General features: G+C 39.1%; 1 protein-coding gene and 2 long non-coding RNA genes across 7 annotated transcripts in view; 1 reads left to right on the plus strand and 2 right to left on the minus strand.

The window, feature by feature from the left end:
- The window catches only part of CTNNA3 (catenin alpha 3), a 549,510-nt gene extending 546,868 nt beyond the window's left edge, over nt 1-2,642 (plus strand). For all 5 annotated transcript variants that reach the window (XM_030030142.2, XM_030030141.1, XM_030030143.2 and 2 more), the window contains one exon: nt 239-2,642. In XM_030030142.2, the coding sequence (XP_029886002.1) occupies nt 239-526 (288 nt within the window). In that variant the 3' untranslated portion in view covers nt 527-2,642. The remainder of the gene's footprint in view (nt 1-238) is intronic.
- The window catches only part of LOC115348102, a 262,022-nt gene that overhangs the window by 19,466 nt on the left and 215,642 nt on the right, over nt 1-26,914 (minus strand). The gene's annotated exons all lie outside the window — the stretch shown is intronic.
- The window catches only part of LOC115348104, a 49,299-nt gene that overhangs the window by 544 nt on the left and 21,841 nt on the right, over nt 1-26,914 (minus strand). Inside the window, exons 2-3 of the long non-coding RNA XR_003925745.2 lie at nt 7,397-7,608; nt 4,811-4,954 (exon numbers count right to left, since the gene is read on the minus strand). This is a non-coding gene — a long non-coding RNA (uncharacterized LOC115348104). The remainder of the gene's footprint in view (nt 1-4,810; nt 4,955-7,396; nt 7,609-26,914) is intronic.

Below are 26,914 nucleotides of genomic sequence, written 5' to 3' on the forward strand. Positions count from 1 at the left end.
ACAAACGTTATCTACCTAAGCATTTATAGTCCACCAGCACAAATTTCTGTGTATCGGTTTAAGTCTGAGCAGTGGAACATAAATACAATGATCAAACACACCAAGGGGAAAACAAAGAAATAAGGGTTTGGTATGGTATGGGAGTCTTTCTTACTTTTTAACTGTTGTTTACTCCTGAGCATATTGTGATTAAAAGCAGACCAGCTTCCTAGGCTAATGTTTCTGTTTCTTACTACAGTTGGATAGCGTCACTTCACTAATTCAGGCTGCCAAAAATTTAATGAATGCTGTGGTGCAGACAGTGAAGATGTCCTATATTGCATCCACAAAGATTATCAAGATTCAGAGTCCTGCGGGCCCACGACATCCTGTTGTGATGTGGAGAATGAAGGCTCCAGAGAAGAAGCCCCTAATTAAAAGAGAGAAGCCAGAAGAAATCTATGCGGCTGTCAGAAAAGGTTCTGCAAAGAAGAGAATCCATCCTGTTCAAGTCATGAGTGAATTCAGAGGCAGAGAAATAGTCTAATATTCTGCCACTTTTTGTGTTCCTATCTTGAATTTCTGATTATTTTCATCTTTTCCCCCACTTATTTAATAATTATATGTTAATGTTTTGCTTTTCTCTAAATCTGTAAGATAACACTTGCTTAAATTATTTGAAAATGCTGTTGGATTAATTAGAAGCACACAGTTGAAAAAAAATACCCATTCTCTTGCAGTGACAAACTATCATGTCTTTATACTGGCATGTTTTCAGCAGAGCACTTTGAGTGATACATTATGGGACTGCTGTAGTTGGAAAGGAGGATGCGATGTGCCAACCTGCCCAAAGTCCCGCTGCATTCACTAGGCTTAGGCATTCCTTCACCAGCGATGAATGTGGCCAATACTAAACTGCATGTATCTTACGACATAGAGCTCTTTAAACATTATGCTGTTGGGCCAGATCCTTTATCAGCATCATTACACCGTGATCAAATCAGCTGGACTGCTTGATGGTAGCTGAGAGCCTGGGCCCTCAACTTGTATCTCGATTGAAAGATCTAAAGCTCTTCCCTCGTCCAAGGCCCAGCCTTGGAAATGTAAGTTTGAAAATGTTTGATGAAACACAGAAAGTGTTCTAACAACATAGATGTAATAATGCAATAAAAAAAGCATTGACTGCAACACAGCAGTAATAATAGCTTTTCAAAAGGCCTTTTGAAACATTAACATTAATCTGTGTTCTGCTTCCTACTCTATTCTGTGAGCTGTAATAAATCTGCTGACTGTTACATTTGGAAGTTCAGATAAATCGGATATTAACAATAAAAAACTTTTCTAATCACTGCACAAAAGAACAAATATGAAATAAATCATTATTCTGAGATCAGTGGGTGAACTACACATATCTTGAATCTTAGGAATGATGAGATTTTTTGCAAGGTAACTGTAGAGATTTAAATTACTTCTCTTACGACAGTAAAGAAGTCCTAAATGCAGGACTGTGCTGGTGAGTGACTTGCTAAATGGCTGCACTGTATCTCAAAGTATGTAATGAAGATAAGTGCTGTTAGTGCGTGATCACCACTAGGCTTCTGTAAGATATTTGGAGAAAGAAACTTTTTCTAAACCTGTTTGAATCCAAAATCCACTTGGACTGATTTTTTTTTTTTTTTTTTTTTTTGAAGAATCTAACCTGTCTTCCCTGCCATGTCACTAAGTTTTCCCAGATGACACTTGTTACTCAAGATGTCTTTGCTTGGCAATTAAGAAGATCCTTTGGCATGTTTTTTTGTACTTGCTAAGGTGAAAGGGCTGCCTCAAATGCCAGAACGTTGTGATGCGTCATTGACTGCCATTATGAGGCAGCTCCAGACTATGGGCTGCTGCTCCATGTCATTTATTGCCATGTTTTGCACAACAGTGCACCTGCCTAGCACAATATGGGCAGCAAAAAGAACCATAAACTGTGTTTTTCCTCTTGGGGGCACTCTCTTTCTAAGTTCAGGACTGGAGCGGTATAATTTCTAGGCTGTTGGTTAAGAAACCCATGAAACCTATAGTGATCATGAATTGAAAATTTTACAGATCACTATTCCCCCTTCGCTAACTTTACTATCTGTTAAATGAAACAAAAAGGGAAGTTTGGAAGCAAAATTACTTCTTCCCAACTCAGATTCCCTCCAACACGTTTGCACCAAGATCTTAGTAACACGTACAAGTCTTCGCTCGTCCTCTTAGGGCTGCAGAGTGGGAATCGGCTAACAGTCGAGTAGAGCTGGCAGAGCTAATAGAGAGCCAGTCATACAACCTACTTCCAGTAGGTCTGCTGGCAGACTGAGCAGAGCTGAGATAAAGATTCTGTATGGTATGGAGATCAGGAGAGTGTACATTATGGTCACACCGTAAAACCAAAATCTCCACGTAGTATTTCAGGTTCTGGCCCACCCCCTCAGACTACCTCCTCCCCCAGCAAGGTTCAGGTCCAGGAGGCAGCAGGTAAGTTGACATAACCTTGTTTTGGGGAGGTGTTACTCTCTTAATAAATTCTCATGTCTCTGGGTTACACCTTTGATATAGGTCACCTTGACATCAAATGTTTGTAACTCATATCTTGTTATCACATTATTAATAAAAAAGCATGTACACTACTGAGAAGACATCTTTATAGTGTTGTGGGATTTATTTTTTTTTTAATGTGTCTCCTTATTGGTCTCCAACACTAATGAACACCCAGTTCAAAAGCCTGCCAGGTTTGCTTATAGGAATGCCAGCCTTCCAGCACACTAAGTGTACTTTATTAGTCTGGTTTGAGTGAGAGTTTTTCTTGCATTAGTATCACTAAAGCACAGTTTATTGCTTGATTTAATGCTCCTTCCTGCAGTGCTAGTCACTACTCTCTTATCCTGGCCATAGTCAACAGCCAGTTTGATCTCAACTTCCAATGCTATTCCTATTACATAGGAATTTATTAGGCAAAAACCAACCCTCTAAATGAGCAAGAAAATCAAAACCTACTGCTGGTTTTTGAGAGGAGCTGAAAGAATTGTTAATTGTATCTAGATTTCTTTTTCCTGGTTAGAGTTCAAACCCAAGCGAAAAACATAACAAGGTGAAGTTATTCCTGCCTAAGGAGGCAGGGGGATAAGAAACAAGTCCTGAAGATGTAAAGAGCCCAGTGTATTAGCTCATTACGCCCCTCAGCAGGTCTGCGAAGCAGGGAACCACCACTTCTATGCCACTATTAATAGTGCTGAAGAAGGATGTGCTGCTCAGTAAGTTTTATTGAAAAATGGTACTCAGCTGATCCTGAAATCTACTCAGTCCTTCCTAGCCCCAGTTTTCAGACTATTAATTTTTCAATCCATTGCTGCTTCCCTCTGTTTGCATGATGTCCATAGCGTATCAGCATGTCACTTGAAAACTGTGCTCGCTCTTAGCTGCAGCTTTGCAAGGCTTTCTCACCTCAGCAGCTCAGATTATTTCATTAGCTTGCCATGTCCTCTCCCCATTACTGCATTACGGAGCAAAGTATGATGGACAACTGAAGGCAATTTTATTTAAAAAAATTCAGTGGAGCACTAAAAAATGAGATAGATTGTATTTTTCATTGTTGAGGCACATTAGTACCAGAGGACACATTCACACCATTTCCATGAATCCCAAAGCTGTTGATTTTTTTTTTTTTTTTTTTTTTAGAAACTTAAGGTTGTGTCACTCTGCTCTCACTGCTGATGTCGTTTTCTTTAGTATTTAGTGATCCTAATTTGTAAGCAGCAGTTTGTCACTGCAGATTGTGCTGAGCATAGTTTGCAGTTTGTCCCAATTACTTCATCATTGTCTTAAGTGAGCGAGCCATTCCTGGTAAGTAAAAGTAACGAAAGTCCTCTCATCTCTTGGGCCCTCAAGAAAATGTAAAACAACGTGTCCCTCTACTTCGGCCCACCCCTGGAGCCCTGCTCTTGTGCGCGCTAAAAACTGTTCTGACATAACAAGTTGGCTTTTTTTTTTGAGGAGAAGGTGGGGAACAGATGTGGTAACTCTCTCTGCATTTACACTAATGTTATTTTTCTCCCAACTTTTAACCTGGTATCGCTTGGGAAGCTCTATAGTTGCATCTCTACTGAAGAAGATGACAAAGCAACCTGACATCATGCAGGTCTGATGTTCCAGATGGTTTTAAAAGGTCTTCAGCTCTCTTGAAAAGGTGTTTTGTGTTATTTAGTTCCTGTGAGTCCACAATTGAAGCGTTTAAGAAAAATGTGTTTATGCAGCAAGTTGTTTAATGAGCTTTTAGAAATTTTCTTTATGAAGAAAGTACTTGTAAGTCTTTACCAGTAGTAGACAGTACAATTCTATGTGGTCATACCTGCTATTTTTGCTTCCAGGTACTACTTATCCCTTGTGTACTGCTCTTGGTTAAATTTTGGGGACTTGCCTGTATATTTGGCTCAGGAAATTAGGAGATAAAAAAAACCCTGTTAGCTCAGGTTGGATTTCAAAACAAAACCAAACCAAAACAAATGCCCTGCATTGGAAGAGACAGAGAGGGACCGGTATGTGTGTGTATGCAGGAGAGGAAAGAACTCTTGGGCGCTGGAGTGAGGAGAGAAGCGAGGGTGGTAAGCAGGGGTGGTACTTTTGGCAGAGGACGTGGAAGCGATTGAAACTCCAGAGACAGAAGGGCTTGATAAAATGGTGCTGCCCATCTTGGTCTTGTACCTGAGATCAGCACTTTGGCTTCAGAAAGTGAATGGTGCCTGTCCTCTGCCTCCCGGCCTTGCAGCCAACCCCCTGAATCCCAAAAGCCTTGAAAAGCGCCGTTCACCTCTGTCATCCTCCCTGTCCCTGCCAGCAGCTCTTGGTGGTCGCTTGAGGGACAAGTGACTCTCCCCAGCCCTCTTCGGGGCTCCCGCCTCCGTTCGTATTCCACAGAGTCTCCTCTGCATCCCATTGAGTTTTGCCTGTAACACTGAGGTAGCTCTGGTTGTACACAACTGTTAATAAACCACTTTGTCTCTAATAACCCACTAAAACCGCTGGGGTGCTGGGAAGAAAAAGTGAATATAACAAAAGCAGTCATCTGAAATTGTCCAACAGAGCGCAATTTAGGAGCGTATTAGTAGATTAATTAAATAATTAAAGCTCAAGCAGATGATGCTATACGCTTCATTTTTGTTTTATCTGAGAGACCATTAGAACTGGCTTACTCCTTCTCCTAAGATGGTTAGCGGGCTTGGTTTTTTTGCAGAACTACTTCTTAAAGAAAATGCAGTAGCACTGTTGATGAGAAAATCTTATGGATTTTGTGTCATACACTGGAAGTGTTATTGCTGCAGTGAAAAATACCACTTTTCAATTAATACACTGCAACTCTGTGGAAACTTCCTTGGGATAAAGAGAAACAAAATATATCCAAAGCAGAAATGGCTTAAGAGTTATGTAAAAACAAACCAGGAAAATGCTTCAAAGTCCCTGTTGTTTACCATCAACAGGAGAAACTTGCTGCTACAGTCAAAGGAGTTGAAAGCTGACGGGTTAATTTTTGACTCCAGCATGAAAGCTTGCAGTGCAAGAGATGGATCTAGCAATTTCATTTTTAAGGAGTTTTTTACAGTATAGGAAATATTCATGTTCTGCTTCCTGATGGTGAAAATGACTGCATTTAAGCAGGCTGGAGAATACAGAGTTGCCTTGTCATGCAGGATGATGTTTCCTCTGGACTCTCAGTCTTATATCAGCCTGGCCATTTTAGAGCCATTGACTTTGCTGGTGTAGTTCTCAACTGTTTTTACACAAGACAGCAAATGATTGAACAGCAGCTGAAAATAGCCATGTAGCTCATTAGCTGTGGGGTAGACTGTGCCTTTTCGGCACTGCTCTTCCAGGGAGGCAGGGCAGCAGGATGTTAAGGGAGCTGGTGCTGACTGCTCCAGCAAGCCTGCCGGTAGGTATTTTGTCTGCTTAGTTTCCAGAGCTCCCTTATTAGATGGAAACACAATAGGAAATTGCTCCCACACTTTCAAAATACAGAACAGACCACCATGCTCTGTTTGCCCAACTAGCCAGTATGGCTGAGGGGATGGGAGAAGGGAAGAAAACTTAACTTTTCTGTGTTTTTTCAGCTTCTCTAGTGGAGCAAGACCATCATTCAAAAGAATGATTTCTCCAGGAAAGCAGAATTTCCCTGGAGTCAAGGCTTTACTTTACCAGGATCAAGGAAAAAACCAGCAAGAGGCTGTTTCATGCCTTCCACTCCCTCTATGAACCCAATCTAGTCCTCTGTTTTCTCTGTCCTAAACTTGCTCTTAATTGCAGATTATCCAAGTATAAATTTTGCACTATTTACCCAGCTGTTATTTTACAGCAACTGATGCACATACTGGAAGCCTTCCTAACAGTAAGTTGCACTGATGAATTGTTCCATATTACTTATTTTTATTTGACGTACTAAGGACCTTACCCAGCAAGCTGCAAAGCCCAAACCCTCAGTGATGTCACTCAGAGCTTGGATAGGCAGCAACCAGGAGAAGGAGGCAGCAAACCATTCCTACTGCTACTTGTGTAAATATTTTGAGTGTAAAAATGTTGTGTGGTTTGTACCATATTCCTCTGCTCAGTAGTGACCACTACGCAGTCCTAACTAAGGCCTCTTGTGGAGGAAAGGGAACAGCACTACAGACATAATGTTGTATAGAGATGGTAACTAGTCACACAAGAAGATTCAAGCTGTCATGGCAGGCTACCTATTTAATCACCAGCAGCTGAGCTCCTGCACATTTGGGATGTGGCTGCTTTTACAGCTTTCTGTGTTTTGCCCTTTACTGTCAGGTGTGGGAATAGGTTTGCTTGGACTAACACCTTTCATTATTGTTCATTATGTGACACGCCGTAACCACACTGTGCAGACTATGTGTCCTTCAGAGGAGCCAGAGCTCACGCTGTTCAGGAATTTAATTGGGAGTGGGTCCTCAGTGGCTCCACAGGGGTGCTTGGCTTGCTTGTCTGCAAGGTTAGCCAAGAAAGGAGGAAGGGAACCGCTAAATCCCTTCCCCACAACCTCCTAGTATTATTTGTATGCAGTGACCAAGTAACCCACCTGTCCTATTCCCTTCTGATCCACCTTTTAATTTCTATCATCTATCCTATTTTTGTATTGTTTTGATATCTATGCTCTCCCTCAGCATTGGCTTCCTGTCTTCTGTACTGGACACTGCAGCTTCTTTAAACAAAAAGACAGCATACAGGTTTTCAGCACCTCCACCCCGATTTCCCAAGATCCTGTTTCACTTCTTCTTCTCAAAACACTACAACAAAAGAACAAGGAGAAACTGTGTGGCCAGCTCAGCAGCCGGGCTAAATCAGCACAGCTATTTTGAGTTCAGTGGTAAAATATCCCCTTGACAGTAGTTACTGTAGTCCTTCCTCTGTAGCAGCTCTCTGAAAATGTTATCCCTCACTCAGGCTGGCTAAGACCGATCAGTCACCTTGAAGTTTGCTTTTGAACAGGTAGAAAGCACGCCACCAGTAAAGAGATATGCTCCCCCAAAGAAAATATGTCTTCCTTGCCCTTTCCTCTTGCTGCATTTCAAACAACTTGTCTTTATTTAGGCATGTCGGGGCCAACTTTAAAATACCAAAATACAAAATATGAAGGTTATTAATACAGCAATCCAAAGGGCAAAGAGCTTATTGGTAGTATGAGCTATTGAGTCATGTGGGTGGTGATGGCACATCTTCAAGCACTCTATTATCATAATGCCTGGGCTGAAGACTCCATTAATTTTCTGCATCACCAACAGCTGAGGACCAAAGCTGACAGCCAATAATACATGAGTCCAGTGTAAGCCAAATACATGCACAAACAAACTTTCCCATCACCTCCTAAAATATTAACAGACGATCAGAAAACATGCGGCAAAAGACGGAATACAAAGAGAATTGTTGCTAAGTATAAGAGCCCTTACAATATTGTTTTTCAGAAACATTGTATTTCAGCTCCCAAGCAGCTGTACATTTATCTTTTTCACTACTAAGTGAAATCTGAGGGTCTGAAAGTGCTAAAACATATTCACGTACTTTGATTCTTCAAGGTATCAAAGGAGAGAAAGTGGGCAGCTCTTCCTGTGTTTTTGCTTAAGGTACATAGCACATGGAATGCATCTCTCCCACCAGTGACTTAGGCTTTAAGAGATGCATGTCATTCTGTGAAGGGATTTCTGTGAATTAATTTTGGTTGGCTGCCTATCGGATAAAACGGTATGGGGTTTTTTGTTAACAAAAGCATGTTCAGCCATATTTTAAAGGGAACAATTTACAAGAGATCTTTAAGAAGCCCATTTTCTGGCCAAATCTTAATTTTCTTAGTCCAGAAACTTTGTGCCCGGATGCTGCAATCTCTTTTTCCTTACACAAGGCATCATCTAAAGAAGAATGGTTATCCAACTACATCTAGCTATGAGACCCACACTTTGGTACAAAATTCGCCACCAAGTATTTGAAAGTTCCAGAGTTTATTTCCAATGCAGAAGGACTGGAAAAGCTACTAAAAACTTAAAGACTACAATTTAGGACTTCTTTTGAAAACTAATTAAATCTTATTATCATTGGTATTTGACTTTTATATAAACAGACTTAAGAAAAACTTGAAAGGAACATACAGTATGCTACCTAGGCAGTGGACTGGACAATGGACAACTTATTTAAACCAGGCATCGTGCCCAGTTATTAGATAGCATACGGTAGACTTCTCACTTTGTTGGGTTTTTTTGACAGATTCATGTAGTTTGTTGTAATGAGAAATGGAATTACTCATTTCAGATGTAGTATTCCCTATAATATGCAAATGTTGGGTAAGATACTGAGTAAGATACTGAGTAAGCACGGGCAAACTTTGGCTGAAATACCCTTTTTTTTTTTTTTTTTTTTGAAACAATAATGTAGCCTTTGGTATGGCCACCAAATTGACAGCTACTAGTATTTGGTCAGACTAACAGTAACATGCTTTACCCTCCAACACAAACTGATATAACATACCTCATCACATTTTATCACAGTGAGCATAAGCAATGATTCCCACTGAAAAGAACTCTCATGGATCTGCCAGTATTGCAAACAATATAATTAAGCCTGTGCTTAAATGATCTGTTTGGCAGGCCTGGTCTTATGGCTGTATGAAAGTGCTTTGCTGAATCAAAGCCATGCTCCTGGCACATTTAGGTCAACAACCGATCTCAGGAATCAGCAAGGTATGGTTACTAAGAGAAACATTTATTACCCAAAAGTTATATGGATTATTACAGGGAGTATAAATGTGAAAATAAAATGGTAGCTTATGACTGAGATTTCACTCCTGGCAAACGGCTCCGATGGCACATTTCACCTTACAGGGAAGCTCCACTACTTTACATATGGACCGTACGCGTGCCACAGATTTCATACAGAAATAAACACAAATAGAGGAAGACCACATGCACACACTGCAAACCATTTGCCACTAGTCTGATTGCCTTAATGCTTAGCTGATCTTTGCCCTGGCCTCACAGAAAAATACCTCTCTTTCACTATTATTTACCTATTTATAGAATTATATAATTTACTTATTTATTATATATGTTATGTATAGTAGAATACATATTAGTAATGATTACTATAATACATTAATAAAATATTAGTAACATACAATAAATGTAATTATTTTACATATTAATAAATATAATTATAAAAATATTTTTCTATAATTACATAATATTTAGCTATTGATAAACTACAGTTGTTAGAATTCATGGCCAGTACTATCGGAAGTACAGGAATGCTGCACCTTAGTAAGGTGCAGCATTTCCGTATTCAGCCTCAATTTTCTGCTTTTGAAATAATCTGAGAAAAAAAAAAAAATCAGCTGCAGCTTATGGCAAAAGTATAGCAACTGCATCTAGTCAGTCAAAAAGGACAAGAGGAAATGGCCTCAAGTTGCGGCAGGGAAGGTTTAGATTGGATATTAGGAAAAATTTCTTTACTGAAAGGGTTGTCAGGCATTGGAACAGGCTGCCCAGGGAAGTGGTGGTGTCGCCATGCCTGGAGGTGTTCAAAAAACGCGTAGACAAGGCACTTCAGGGCATGGTTTAGTGGGCATGGTTGACGGTTGGACTCAATGATCTTAAAGGTCTCTTCCAACCTAAGCGATTCTAAAGTAAACTGGAACCTAAAACCCCAGCAATTAAAAATAGAACACAAAATAAATATGTCTACAAACCTCTGATGAGTTTGAATATTCACATATGGTAAAATATAAAAAAGTGAAACAAGACAACTTTTTGGCTAACAATGAGCTCTATTTTTACTGAAATCATCTTTGTCTAGCTGCAAACATTACACGAGCCAATATAATTTCAAGTCAAATAGGTGTTATGTTAACAAGAATGACTAAGATGCTTCACTTGCCCCAGTGTCCTATCCTCTGCCTATTCTTTCTTATTTTCCCCCCAGAAGAACCTCTTGTTCTCAGGGTTCTGGAAGGAATGTAGCATGTACAAATGTACCAACATTTCAGCAAGTGTATCCAGTTATTATGAATTAAACGCATGATCTGGGCTAAAAATAAATAGGGTGTAGGCAACCCTGTTACTGGAATGAAATTCAAGACTCAAATCTGCCAAACTATTCTGTGTTCATTCCCCATGTCCCAGGCTCTTCTCTATTCTGTTTTGCTTTTTTAGCTTGTATGTAAGACGCTGCCTGTCACTAGGTATTACTAGATACAGATTTCACAATATAATGGGTTCAGTTTGTGATTGAAACAAACGTTTGATTTTTTTTGGAAATGTGGTCACAAACCAGACTCTGTTATACTACTTTGGAGCCTGATGTCTAATGAACGCCAAGCTTTAAGGTGACAAGTCTCATCTTGCCCTCATTCAAGTACCTCTAATAATTCCAGCTGGTGTCCCACCTGGTCTCCCCATCACCCTCCCGCTACTCCGCTCACAACTCTCTTCTTGAGCTTCCACCGCTGGCCACGCTTCCCCTTCCAAGTCACTTTTAGCAGCCTTAACTCCTAAGTGTGGAGCCTATGGTCTAGGAGAATACTTGGTTAAGTTCATACATCCCCCAGCAGCCGTATGTGGATGCCAACAGCGATCTCTAGTCTTCTCCATGCTGCTGCTAGGTACTGCTGAAAATATTTTTGCATGTGTATTGGGTTTGTGTGGCAGGGTTTTGGTAGCAGGGTGGGGGCTACAGGGTAACAAATTGGTAACAAATTCCGCCCCCCTCCCCAAGTCGAGTCTGTTTTGCCTGTGACCCTAAGTGGTGAGTGATCTCTCCCTGTCCTTGTCTCGACCCACAAGCCTTTCGTTTTATTTTCTCCCTCCCATCCCACCGGGCGGGAGGAGCGAGCGAGCGGCCTCGCGGTGCTTTGTTGCCGGCTGGGCTTAAACCACGACAGCGTGAGAGAACGCATTACCCATTTCTGAGCTGAGGGGAAAAAAGGACAGAAGGAGGGAAAGTGACATTTACATAACATGGAAAACTTCCAGTTTATAATTCCATTGTAAAGTCAGCGTTTCCCAAGGGGGCAGAAAAAAGTGCTATTTTTCTCCAGAAAGGCCTCGGGAGTTTCTTTGTATGGAGTTCCTACACATGCCCAGCTTGTACTCAACACTTTGCAGCTACCAATTATCAGTACACAGTTAAGGATTTTGAAAGTAACCACCGAACACCTTCCTAAGTAAGTTCACTTTTCATTCATTGAATTGCTCTCTGAAGACGGGATTCAGGGGACACACTGCTTGTTCACTGAGGAAAAAGGCAGTATTAGGACTCTTTGACACATCTGTAAGTACTGGGTAACAAATACCCTAACGGGCCAACCTGCCAGAAGCAGATGAGCTGGGACAGCAGTCAGATCACTTTGCAGTGGCTTTAATACTGCTTTTATACAAGTCCGATATTTACCTGAACCCTATCCCTGCCTCTGGAGTGAAAGGTCTTTCTCCCTCCTGTCAAATCCATATGATCCTGCCCTGCTCATGCCCTCCCACTTTTCTAACCTGGCAGAAGCAGACAGATAGAAATTCCCCATATTTTTTCAATGCATCTTTTTTCCCTTATGGCTAGATGTTCATAAATAAATAAATGATCCATTGACCAGCTTCTACCACAGCCTTAGCCTAATTGTAATCATTCACAACACTTCTACCCTGGCAGTAAGACTCCAACTTTCTTTTTTTACTGAAGTGGCAAGCTGTTTCAGCAAGCTGTGTTAATTACCCACTGTAATGCCCAAAGATTCTGATATCTAAAGGGAGAATAAAAGAGGGACTAGTAGCAAAATACTAAAGAATTAATGCAGCACACACAGAAGAGCCTACAAAAAACTCAGAACCTTAGACTGCAAACAGAGCAGGGTATACTTGTAAAGTCAACAAACTAATTGCAGCGGCCAAAGGCTTCTCCTCTGATTTTGCAAAACACAATGTGATTTGTCAACAGCAACAGTATTTTCTTGTTTAGGAAAAGGTTACCTTATTTTTTTAAAACTCCCATCCTTAAACTTGTGTGCTCTGGGAACAGATGGCAAACCCCATGTCATAAAACAAGAATTTTAGACAGAAGAGAGACAAACCCCAAGTTTTCTCCTTTAAAAACGGGAATTCTTCACTGGAGTCCTGAAGCCACTGCACTGCAATCCCTTATTACATAAGCTAGTCTGACAGGGTCTCAAATAAATCAGCTATCTCCTGAGAATTACATTAAAAAAGGGGATAATATGAAGTACCAAAGAGACCTCAGCCACCTCTGTCACTGCTTACTTCTGTAGCTGTCTCTTGAGTTTTAGGGACATCGGTTTCAACATTCTGTGATCACTGAAGTCTAGCTCTTCCCAGAAGCACAGTGACCACCAGATTTTTATTTTTTTTAATTCTTCCTGCATCTCAGAGGGAGCCATTTTATTTCTCTCTCAGTCACATAGGTAAGGAACATAACCGATACGCAACACTGCAGGGCAATTCCAAGAAACAGCTGGCAGGAAAAAAAGGGCCATTGCCTATTGCACTCCATCAAAATGATAATAGGTTGTAGGCAATCTTCCCAAGATCTCTTGTGCCAAGCAACCTACTGTGAGCAGACCCAGTTTATTTCACGAGAGGAAAGCCGTTCCTCTAGCGGACTGCGATACGTTATAATCTTACCATGTTTCTCTAACACGTGTTTAGGAAGATTATTTCACCCGAAAGGAGCTTTCAAGGTGTTACTGCCTGCCTGAAGCGAGCAGGAGGAGGAGGAGGGCTGGCTGAAAGAATGCCTCCTGCTGCAGCGCGGGAACGTAGTGTGTGTCAGAGACGCAGAACTTAGAGCGGCGCTTCCCGCCAGCCTCCCACCTCCGCACGGCTGACCCCCGGCTGCTCTCATTTCCAGGGGCAGGGAGGCACTGAAGGGCTCACCCCACGGGGCGACCACCCGAGGGGGCTGCCCCCCAGCCTTCAGGGCAGCACCCACCCCAAAATAACGGTTTCATCGCCCAGGAATAGAATAATTGAATGTGAATGGGACAACTGTGGACGTATTTCATTACAGGAGAGTCAAATATAGATCATAACAAGGATTATATTAAATGCACGGCAACAAAACAAAGCCAGTATTTACGTACTCTGTTTCAAAATCGAGACGATTTTACTTCATATTTTGCTGGGCCACCTAAGCAGCAGGCCGTGTCTTGCTTCCTGAGTAGTGATGACTTTCCGTAGCATAGTACGCATTATTCAGAGGAACGGATTTGGAACAGCTAGACTGTAAGTATATAACCCTACAAACATTTAAATTGCTGTGTTTTGATAGTGATGAATTAGTTTAGTATGAATTTATACAAAGTACAGACAAGAATGAAATATTTGGACAAATCTTTTACGCACAAGACTTTATCTGGACTGACATCATCTTCCATAATTTTGTTATATTTTATTGAAGAAAACTGAAACATTTGAAGACTCAGATAAATGAATTATTAAACCCAGTTGAACTTTCTTCTTCCAATTATTTGCCATATTGAAAGAGTGATTTTTATAATAGAATTGGACGTAATGAAATTTGTAAAATGAGAAATTGAAATTAATTAAAAACATTGATTTTTCCGCTAAAGATGCATTTTCTCTTGACATCTCTCTCACTTTTTTCACTATCTTAGCAGGATCACTAAGTACCATATTCAGAAGGCACCTGGCATCTCCGAAGCAAAAGAAATTGATTTTTGTATTAGCATGGCAGTACAGTAGCAAAACTGCAAATTTTATTCACCATATTCTGTTTAATACTGTTGGAGAAGGGAGACATTTGAATGAATGTGTCTTTGTGTATGTGTGTGTGTTCTGTCCACATCCACATATTTTCAAGTTAATAAGGCTGTACAAAGAATAACTGGACCTATGGTAGTTTTTATGGATAATTTTTAATATGCCTACCTTCTAGATATGTTTTATTGTTTAGCAAGGTTTTGCATTGAAGCTCCATAATTTTTGTCCAGAATACAATATATAATTTGAGACTCTTGTCTCAGTTTCTTACATAAGACCTCAGGAAAGTCACTTGGCCTTTCTGAGAATTATTATAAAGTAACACAAGTGGTGTAATTATAAAATGTATGTAATTAATTTCTGTAAAGCAATTCAAATCAAATGTAAAGGGTAAAGCAGAATAATAATTGATTTTGACATTGCAACCAGTTTTTACTGGATGTGTTTACCCCCTATGTCAGCACCTTAAAGAGCAAATTTCTTTTTTTTCTGCCGGTATATAGGAAACTGTTTTATTCTCCATAGTTCTCCGTGAAAGTCAGTATTCACCCCACCGTTGCTGGGATGCCTTAACTGTTGACTACTGTAACTAAGCACTATGAAATCGTATTATCACCAAGCTCATTTTTCCAGCTCTCCCCATAATTAAATGAACTTTATTCAATACACAGTGCTTCACACACATACAAACAACAGAAGAAAGATAAAACTCCAAGTTTCACGCCTGTGTAGTCCCTCTGCTGCAGGATACGTGACACACTGCTGTAGAGCACAATGTATAGCCTGGAAGACTTCCATTGTAGGCAGAACGCGGAGCGTAACATACTGCCCTGTCAACATAAGCGCTGTAGGTCAAAAGAAGCAACAGCTTACAGAATCCAGCAGTCACCAAGATTACGTCTGCAAATGATCCGTTGGTGACTGCAAGAGCTCGGCTCTGCCTGTCCATCTTGCCCTAATGCTGCCCTTGGCTGCATCTGGTAACCTGCCTGCAACAGGGGATGGATGGCTGGGCAAACAGTGCAGGAGGGGACCGTGCCATGCTCGCTAGCGCTATGTATGCAACAGTGATGCCAGCACAAGGGAATTTATCTGCTGGGAATCACTAGCTGGCCCAAAGCCACTTCACACTAAGCGTGAACCAAAAACTGATCACAGCCCACTGAAAATCCATTAACATAATCACTGCACCTTAGATACCTGAAAGAATGCCCCTGACATCTCAAACCTATTAATTTACTTAAACTCTAAAGAGGAGGAAATCACTGCTGAATATGATCAAAGCTTACTGCCAAGAAGGAGAAAGTATTTTCTGAAAGTTAGGGAAGAAAAAAAAAAGATTCCCTTGTTTTTTCTAGCAGCTGTAAGATTTCAAAAATGCTGCTTGCACTAAAATAAGCAAAAATTTGCTGAAAGGACTCAGGAGGGTGCTCTGAGTTATGCACAGAAATAAAGAAATCATCTTTCATTTAAGCACTGAAACAGAAATCCAGGATTTGAGAGCAGCAGTCAGACCTATATTTATCTAAGAAGGAAGGAAGTAAAGGGAATCGTCCAGCTTCAGGGTCTTCCTCCCTTTGACTGATCTTTGCTTGCTTAAAGAGCTGTTTTCTCTTTATGACTGTCAGATTAGTAAAAAGTCATATCACCTATACAGTCAATAAACTAAGGAGCTAAAAGGTACTGTATGGATTGTACAAGGTATCTAATGCTTGATCTGCAAGGATGATACTTGTCACTGGGCTTTGCCTCTGTATTGTACTGCTACTTTTCTAATTAAGTGTGACAGAGTCATTTTCTTTTCTCAGTCACTCCCCAAACAGCAATGAGCTACTGCCTGAACTGTCTCCATTTGTACAGCTATGATGCCATGCTGTCTGTAATGCTCTCTTGTCCATTTTAATACATTAAGCCATCTGCCAACAACAGAGCATGAATAACAAGATTCAATCCATCTCTAATATGAGTGTAGTGCTCTTCTGTGCCATTTCCACTCATTTGATTAGCTTTCCTTCCATTTCTGTTCAGGATGGGAAAAAGATAATATTTTCACTTTCCTATTTTCTGCAAGTACAAACATATATATTATTTCAAAATTCAGCCTAATCTAAGCATAATCTCTTTTATTTACTTCAGCTAAGTAAGACATAAGAAAAGCTGTGCCACCTACTGAGAAGCAAACTGGGACACAGTGCATTTGAATAAATTTTACAGGTAACTTTATGTCTTTCACGTGAGACACATTGCTGGTGTACTAACCGCACTTGACAAGCCCACATTCCAGGGTCTCTGCCTGTTATTCCAACCTAAATTACAGGAGGAGCCGAGTAATGTCCAGCAGGAGAAATAAATTACATAATTGGGCAGGTTTACAGTACAGCTATAGGAAGGGCCCCGGGAAAAACTATTCCCACACAAAACATCACTGTGGGTTGATTCAGTGTTTTAGCCTATTCTAATAAATGAATCTGTATGGGCAGATTCAGGATCTAGAGAAGCACTAACAATAGCACAAAGACAAAGCGTTAGGCTGATCATCCAGAGCAGCATAACCTGAAAAACCCAGTTGTCAAGATTCTGAAGATGAAGCATTTCCTCTGAGTGGGAATCCCAGTGCAAGGGGCTGGGTGCTTCTGCCAGGATGCCTTTGGAAGCTGCTGCCCTCGTGAACATCTGAACTCCATGCAAGTGAAGACATCTGTTCAGCAACTTCAGTGATCATACACAACCTGACATTTCGGGACAAATTTGTCACTACCTCCCCCTGTCAGCTTTTCCTAAAGCATCTGTGCATATAATATCCAGGATCAGCATCCGATTTCATTATAATTTTGTCACTTGAAGTATCTTAGACATTTCTTCGTTCTTACTTGAAAATTCAGATGCCTTGCTGAAATCCAGATACTCTATTTTTGGGGGAGAACAGATATGGAATCTGATTCTTATTTACACTATGGTCTCTTGGCAGTACAAAGAGTATAAATTACACCTTCATCCACGGGAAAGCTCTTTCCACTCCCGGAGCAATTTAAAGGTATCTTAGTATGAATAAGAATCAGAACCTGTGAGACATTTCTGATATAGATTCTGCTGGAAAACTGCATTCTGCTGTCCTAGCTGCTTGGACACGCTATTTTCACATTTTCTGCTGCTTGCATGTCAGGACAGTCTAGCGTGAATATGAGACACACATTGGCTTCTTCACAGTAAAGAAGAGAAAACTTAATTTTCTGCTTCAGAAAACAGAATTGCTGTTTTAGAAGGTCATCAAATACCAGTCTCCTCTATGGAAAGAAAACACTGAAAGGGAGTCTTGTAAAGGAAAACTCTCATATAACATGAGATCCTAACAAGCTGACTTTTGGTGGCGCGTATGAGAGATGGAGAAAGTACAGAAGGCAGATTTATAACTCTGCAAAAAGACTAGTATTACTTTTTTGCAGAAACATTTATGTATTTATTCCGTCTTGCACTGGTATAGTAGTTGCAGCTGAGAACCCTTCTTCAAAACTTTAAGACTGACTATAAGAAATATTTAATAAGGCAATTTGTATGTTGAAGCTATGATTAAAGAAAACAGACTATTGCAACTTTATATGCATGTTTTGAACTATTATGAAACAGAAAAGAGAATTTTTTCTTACACTGTTTCACACATTGAAGAGTGCCAGACAATTAACTCCAAACTGTCTTTATAAGCATAGAATTTTAATGAGAAATCTAATGTAAACCAATAATCTAAACAAGTATAGAAATCAACACTACAAATTCTGTTCATGTTGGTCTTACAAAAAAGAATAATCTGTTCTCTTTATCTCAATGTGAATTATAAGAGAGGGGTATGAATCACACCGGGCTGATCTTCTCCAGAATTTATCTAGTTCCCTATTTGCAGCAAAGAATTGCCCACGGGTAACACGGTAATACTAGGAGTCTTCACAGCATCTAACCAAAATCATCCATCTTAGGGGCTATGAATGAACCATCCTTTGGAAGTGCGTATCTCTCTCCTTGACTATGCAAAAAACTTAGGCTCTTTGTAACCCAGAATAACCTACATAAATGGTGAGAGCATCCCTCCTATTACCAAAGCAATAGAACAATTTCTGCTGCAGCTGACGCTGTTTATTAGTCATATTACTGAAAGTACTAAATAGTTCAGACCCGGACACATAAAAGGTTTGACACATCTAACAATCTCATACTTTAGATATTCTGAACTTGCATGTTGGCTGTTGCTTCCACTGTAGACATATAAATTTCCTAAAAGCCTCGTTTTCCACCAGTAAGGCTTCCCTAGATGACTAAGTGCTCTGAAGAATGTATTGTCACCTATGACATGACTGTATTAAAGTATAAGATACTTCAGCCTTAAGAAGATTCAACACTGATATTTTTTTGGTTTGTTGTTGTAGTAGTGGGGCTTGTTTGTTGTTTTCCTTCAGCTTCAAGACTTGTTTTGGTGGGCAAAGGAAAAAGACAGTGAGCTAAGCAGCTTAACCAATTCAAACACTGCTCAAAAATACAGGACACAGCTCTCTTTTCTGCTTGATTTGGACTGATGACCACACTACTCTCTCTTTTCTCAAAGCTGTTCCACATTGTGTTAAAATAAACAAACAAAACTGAACACCGTAACAGGGGCATGACTTTGATTCTTTAGATCCCTGGGGTGTGCTCTTATTCAAATTCTTTTCCTCTGTGAGCCAGTGAGTATATACATTTTACTCTGGAAAGTGGAACAGCTTCAACAGATAAGCATAACAGATGGAAAGCTCAGACAATAAAAGCATAAGTTGCATGGATTATAAAATAGTTATTTTTGCAAGGCTTATAAATGGATTACACTCAGGAGATTTTCAAAGGACAAAGGCATTACTATTCTGTAACTAGCTCACTGCTAAAAAGCATGCCCTACCCAAAACTTTTTTATACTATTTATTGAATTAAAATAAAGACTGAACATAGAAAATTGCAGCACAAGTGGAGTTTGTCAAAATCGAAGGTGATCAATATAAGAAAGTAACTTCAGATTTGGGAAAAAAAAGGCCTAACTCTCAAGCATCCTGGCACCCAGTGGAAAACATAACCCTAATGTAGCCCTGCTAGTTCCCTGTGGATGAGTATTTAAGATGGCTTGCTGAGTTGACTCCTAACTCATGAGCATCTCTTCAGAAATAGCCCAAATAAACCCATTTTTTTTTTATATCTTCCTGATCGATTACCCTTTAAATTTAATTGAAAGAAATTTAGCAGGTCAAATGCCAAGTTTCAACCTCACCTCTTTGACTGAGTCATTGTTAAAGAATGGAAATTGAAGTAATTTGCTTCTGGTTATATACTTCCATGAATATCGATCCTTATATATACTACTTATTTACTTAATAAAGCAAGTCTTAGCAGAGCAACTTCTTCACCAATACTCACAGTGGAATATTTCAGCACTGTTGATGTTCTACCATGACCCTATGTAATTATAAATTGCAACGGCCAGCTACTCAGTGACGTCAAACCGAGAAAGATTTCTAGGTTCTTTGTAATAGATAAAAGCAGATACCCAAGATTTTGCTGTATTTTTAGTATTATCCATAGTAAAGAATAAAATTTCATAACCATAGGTGTAACTTAAATTTCTTTTAGGGCAATAAAGCAGTACATAAATCAGAGCCTCTTACTGTATATTCGGATCAGCTCAATTGGGAAAACTTCCTTTTTTAAATATTTAAACTTAAAGAAATCTAAAAGCCAAATTACCTCTGAAATCCTGTACTGCTTGTAGAAGAACATATTAATATATCTCAGAATGAATACATTAGCAATGAAGTCACAGAATGCTTGCATCAGGTTTTCCTGCAACATTTCATGGTATATTAAATAATTGGTTCCACAGAGCAAAGCAGAAATGTAGAAATGTATTTCCAGAAAGCTAGAAATAATGCACATAAGTCTGTATTACATGTGCACTGCTGTGCATTTTAAAAGTTCAACAGATTCTGGAAACACCAGCCACTAAACACAGTACATTCACTGTACCTCAAATACTTTAAGTGGAATTAAAAATGGAAATCAAAGGGATGAGGTGAAAAACACAACTCACAAAAGCCCAAGAGCAACCTATGTGTTAAGAGTCCTCACAAAACTTACTACATTTGAAGATGGAATCCAGTATGGGTTTCTGTGTGCACAGGACATTGATGGAAGCGTCTGTGAAGCACAGTGGGGATGAAAATGGCAGCTGAAGATGTACAAAGGGAATTCTGCCCCAGAACAACTTATGCACACAGGAAGGCTGCATATGTTTCATTCATTTGTAATAACATAAGTAATATTGGTTAATAACTTCACTGGTTAGCTATTGCTCCACTGGATTTACTGAATCCAAATGAAGTTTGCCAGTGCATAACTCTGAGCTTTTGTCTCCCCACCATCAAGAGTAAATACACCTCAAATGGCAATCTTTTCTCTTACCATTAAAAGAGGTCAAGGACCTGTGTTTTTCCTAAGCATAGGTGGTAGCTAGCACTACCTCGAAACAGGTAACATATCTGAGCAAATCTACTGGATGTTTGGTCATTTCTAGACATAAACTGTATATTGAAACATACACTGATTCTGGACATACGTTGATTAACTTGATTAACATACTGTTGAGACTTGGTTATAAAAGGGGAACACGAGGAAATAAAACAAACAAAAAACCAAACAAGAAAAACCCCACCAAATGCAAGACCTAAACTACACATAATGATGTAAGGAAGCTCTAGAGGGAATAGCTGGGCAGCTGCCAAGGAAGGCATGCAGAAGTACATTAAGTCATGAAGCCACAATGAGAGGACAGTGGAAAGGATCTGGAGGAAAAAGATTAGGCATTTGCTTAAGAAAGAAAGAAGACAGACAGACAGACTGACTTCTGGGCCACTGATTAAAGACCTAAGTAGGAAAGTGAGTAATGAGGAGGAACATTAGAGAGATGATTCCGGAAAAGAATTCCATTTCTTCTCATTCTATTTAGGGAAAAGTAGCACTTTAAAAGAATAATATAAGAAACTGAAAAGCTAAAATAAAATACTAGTATTTGGAACAGGAAGGAACAATTAGTCCAGTGTTCACCCTGAGCAGATTGCTGATTTAAATTTTCAGCTTGTAGGCTCTTGATATATGTGAAAAATACCTCTGTAATAGAACTACATCTGTCTCTAGTGCCTGACTGCTTCCTCCCTGCTCCCCCCCAACACCCAGTTAAAATCCAGTATCTATTTAAATCCACATTAGTACACTGCATCCAAGACTTAATATCTGTAAATGGCAGGTACTGATATGCATCTTGGATACTGTTCCTTCCTTTACTTCCTTTGATGGAAGCCTTCTCTTCTCTTTCTGCAGCTCACACAAAAAGTGATGGTCCTTTCCTGCTGTCTCAGGACACAGAGTTGTATTAGCAACAATGCAATGGAGCAGAGAATTTCAGCTGAAAAGTAGCATCCCAAAGAACATTTGCAATAAAAGATAGTGGCAGATGTAATTTTTGAGAAATGTTCTTTGTATCATGCTCATCTTTCAGCTGATAATACAGATCTCAACCATAGCCACCTTTGCTTTAAATGCTTCCCTGTTTTGCCATTCCCCCCGCCTTTTCTTTTTCCTTACTTTACTTTCCCTTTCTAACAGTCCCCCCTGATTAGCAACATGTTATTTGTTCCCTGTATTTCTTTTTCTCAGATGTTACTCATTTTCCCTTCCCAGATGAATTTTCCTAGAGTCTATTGATTCTCTCTTGCTCCTCATCCCTGAAGCTAACATTTTCAAATGTTACCCCCACTACATCTCTACAAGCCTCAAATCCAGCATATTTAGGAAGCTCCAGGGTCAATAGCTGGTCAATCTCTTTCTTTTTCCTTTATACTTCAGACAGTGACAATCATTCACCATAGATAAAACAAGGCCTTGACAAATAGTTTCTGAGCATACTTGACTTGATTATCTAACCACATTTAGATCAGATGGACTGCTACCTTCAAAGGAGACTAATTACATATGTCAATGTTACTTAACACAAAAAGGCTGCAGATTTGGAGCCAGAGGGTTTCAAGTGAACAATAATTTTACAGTTCAACTTCACGGTGAATTCAATGTTCCTTAAAAAGGGTTGGAGTCTGCTTGATCACAAACAATAGGAACAAAAGCATCCGTGTTCCTCGTCTCCAGCGTGCTGCTGCTCTGCCTGCAACCATCACTGCTGGATGCAGGAACTGTTCCTTCACCTTCCACCCAGGAAGGTTCTTGGGCTCCCTCCCTAGTGAGGGCCATCACTGTTGCTTTTAGCAATGACTACGATGACAGTTTTCACCCAAAGGTGAAGGGCACTGTATTTCATTACCAATTGCCTGAGCTATTTAGTGTCCAGCCTGAGAATGTAATAAAACTACAGAAATTCATTTGAATTTTACACACACACAAACACACACATGGTGTTAACCGTTTTTTTGGCTTCCCAACAAAAGATGCCAATTAATCTTTTTGCCAGTATGAAATGTGGTGCTTAATTGCTCAGAAATCAAGTTACATTAACACTAGCATTAGCTATTGAAAATTGGCAGAAATACCATTAACAGATGAAGCATCATTTAAATTAAATGCTTCATTTGTATTTTTTTCCTATCAAAATTAATGCATAGGAAATGGGCATATCCAACTTCAAAAATAGTATTTCTTTTTGGTGAGGAAGAAGGCTAAAATGAATTTTCCACTGAATAAAACTCAATTACATTTGTTTTGTTACATGTAATTTTAGAAACGAAAATGAACACTTGACCTACCACTTCTCAAAAGAAATGTAGGCACTTCTGAAAGAAATGATGAGGTGACATGTAAGTGGTTTCAAAGATTAATTTAGATATCTAACTTTGGACATCTCTATTTGAAAATATCTACTTGCATTTTATATTATAGCATATATTATGAATGATACAATATTTATTAAAATATTATAAACTTACCAAGTAACAGGTTCAAAACAAACAAAAGGAAGGGGTTTTTATTCAGCATATAATGTTGGAATTTACTGCCACAAAATGTTGTGGAAACTAAAAATATAAGTGGTTTAAAAAGGACAAATACTAATGGAGAATGGATTGCCTCTTAGATGTTACCATAATGGGTGGGCAAATCCCTGGTTCAGAATTAACTTCTTTTGGGGACACCTTCCCACTTTCCAGCAAAGAATCCCATTATACGTGTCCTGCTCCTACACAAATTCACTTTGAGTTTTCTACTGCACTGTTTCACAAGCTATGAGCCAGATGACCCTCTATGTCCGACTAAATATGGAAGTTTTTATGATTAAACAGTAACGTTTAGCAACTACAGTAAGGCTAAGCTATCCTTGCAGAAAGCATAGATACAAGGAATTGCCAACAGCTGAAAAAGTTCTGATAATAAGAGTAATGTTTCATGTTCTTTAAGTAACGCAGCTATTCGTATTTACCTGTGCTTTGTTCTCAGTGACACTGAAGGGTTACCTTCGTACTGAACCTGTATAAAGCAGAAAGTGGCGACTTGTTTCAGAGGCACTGCATAACACCGTCTTGCTCAAGGATTTCAGTAAGGGCTAATGCTAGCTGTCAAAAACTGCAGCTGTGAGATTATGTTCAATAATCAGTCAAGTAATAGACATTTTTCTTTGCGGTTATACAGATTCCTTTGTCTTTTTTTTTTTTTTTTCCTAGGGGAGGAGAAAGGGAGGGATTTATTGTAATACACAGTACCTACCATAGCTATTCTTAGGGAAATGCACATGAAAGCAATTACATGCAGTGTATGTAAATGTTAATTATGCTGAGTCTATAAAAACCTCAATAAATTATCTCCTCAGAGAAGTCTTAAGTTTATTCTTAAAACTCATTGCTCATGACACTTTCTCCTGCACAGAGAAAGTTAGTAACACTTTTTCTTCCTCAGCACTCTCTTCCTAGTTTACAAAATGTTGAGTTGTCGTGTGTAAGAGCCAAAGGCTAATCACCAGGTGGCAGGTGTGTTTCTAACCAAGTTTTCAAATGGTCTGGACCCACTGAGCTTTATAAAAGCAAGCAGCAGGTTTGTGTGTTTGCTTTTGTTTTTTTTAAATTTAAACGAAAAAACTGAACAAATGAAAATGTATCATTCAAACAGAGTCACTTCAGTAATACTAACACACTGTAATGAAGAATAACACAATTTAACATTTAAATCTAAATCAAAGAAAGGTCAAATTAATACATCAATAGGTTAGCCTCAATGTTGGTTGAATTAAATTAATTAGATCAAAAGATTAATGCTATGACTAATCAATCTTTATAAACACTAAAGGTGACAATAAGCTAACCTAGTTGGTTGGTTATAAACTCAGCTAAAGAATTTCATTTGTGTTGGTCATAACTCAGCTTAGGAGCTTATTAAATATCTTAAAACTGAAAGCAAAGTCTAAGTCACAACGTCAAAAGCAGCTCTTCTCACGTAACTACGTCTTTTCTCTCTGGCCCCACATTCTTCCTGCCCCAGCAGGAGCAAAAAAGATATTAAAAGGAGTCCCTAAAAAAGCAAAAATGTTATAACCTTTGTGACTTTTCATGGTAGGACATACCCTAATGAGAACTTCTATGACGCATGCTCAATGGGAACTTTTTCCTGTTTTCCTGTATTCAAGTACTAGTGCTCATATGCACATAGCTATGGATTCATACAGTAAAGCTGAAGACTAGAAAAAGGCTGGACTCTCTTACTGTTTATATTTTTAAAGAAGTTAAATAAAATAGCTATGAAACGGAAACAGCACGAAACTTCTTCATGAACCACTGACCTCTCACAGGCTCCTTGCCTGGGAGCACGAACTACGGCTACAAAACGCGTTCTCCTGGCACAGAGCTTTCCGATCAAATTTTTTTTCCAGAAGCAGGGACACAGGTCAAATACTCATGCAGAGAATTTCTTAATGTCACAACTATTTCCACCTAAGGCAGCTGTGTCTTGAGAGATTATGAAGTTCACCAGTTTCCCTTAAGATTTTTCACTACTCCAGAAGGCAATGAGGGAATTTTTATGCTGTCAAAGTTTAACTTGCTCTCAATGAAGCCAAGGGCTTCAGGGAAATCTGGTAAAATGCTACTCTGGAGCCATGGAACTTGGTACAATCAAGTCTTATATAGGAAATATTTTTTAGTGTATGGATAGGCTGCTGTACTTCTGAGATGTCTTCAGTCAAAGATTGTTTAGTGTCTCCTTTCTCTGAATTGTATCTTTGGCAGAGTCACACATACGAGGGTGGATTGTTCATGTGCTGGTTCAACTATTTGTTGAAAAAAACTATCAAAATGAAAATAACATGGAAAACACAGAACAAATTACTTCATTTTTTTCTTTCAATGCTAAGTCCTGACAGTAGATTTCCATTTCCCTAAAACTGTGTATGCGTTTGCTAACACGAAAATAATAATCAAACTAGAGAAAAATTTAACAGGACATTTTAATGGGTCAAATTATGGGTCAAAGGTGCAAGTTCCATCTTAGAACCTCTAGCCACTAGAGACATCCATAAGAATTACTTATTTCAGTCACTGCCATTTTAAAGAAAAAAAAAAAAATCAATTAACTTACTAAAAGCTCTGTTCAGTCCAAACTATAAGGATTAGACCTTGTGTCACAGTATTGCAAAGCCAAATATTTGACATTAATATTAATCATATTACATTATACTTGAGACATTCATAAGGATAATTTTTGGCAGTGGTGTATGTTGTAATAGTGCTGCTACAATTTGGAGTTATGTTTCAAGTGGTTTACAGTCTGGTAGAAAAAAATCACAGCAGTAAGAAAATCCACAGACTAAGATAAGTCCACCTAGGTCATAAATACTTTCATTGTAGGCCATCATTGTTAGAAGAAAGTAATTTTGTTTTATAAAGTATCATTCATCTGCAGACTACATATTCAAGACTTTGGATTAAAGAGTTGTCAATGAGATTATGGAAGAACTGACTTACTGCTTTGAAGGCATGACTGCATTCAGTTGTAGCAAAATATGCATATGTATGGTACATAATGAGCCTTTTAAAAATCCCCTAACCATGTATTTATGTAATTGGAGCTATTTTGCTTTACGTCACATCAAGTGAAGAACATACCAAATAATTAAAGCAGCACTCACTAGTGATATGAAGTTGGCAGCTGTGTGAATAGAAAAAACACCATTAGTTTCTTTTCTGTAGCCCTAAAATACAGTTTGCAGTGTGTCTTATCTGTAGGTTTCATGTAAAAAAACCCACTAACAATGGACTAACATTTGAATAATTATCTACCTTCCCACCTACCCAGAGAGGACGTGGGAGCTTCAACATTAACTTTACAGAAGTGCAAACTGATCACTGACGCTCAGCCAAGCCAAAAGTATGATCCTGTGGGTTTGTCTGTCTTTATAAAAATAGATCAGAGATACCAGTGAGGAGGCAAAAAAAATATAGCAATACTGGAATTAACATGCAGTAGTAAATACAGGCCATGAAACAATTGTGTTTCACCTGGTATCTCTTATTATGTTGATTACGTTAAGTATAACATTCTAAGTCACTAATTTTTTGGTGGATTCCAAGACAGCACTTCAAGGCTCACAAAAT

This window comes from Aquila chrysaetos, chromosome 11 (genome assembly GCF_900496995.4).
Source record: "Aquila chrysaetos chrysaetos chromosome 11, bAquChr1.4, whole genome shotgun sequence".
Taxonomy (NCBI): Eukaryota; Metazoa; Chordata; class Aves; order Accipitriformes; family Accipitridae; genus Aquila; species Aquila chrysaetos.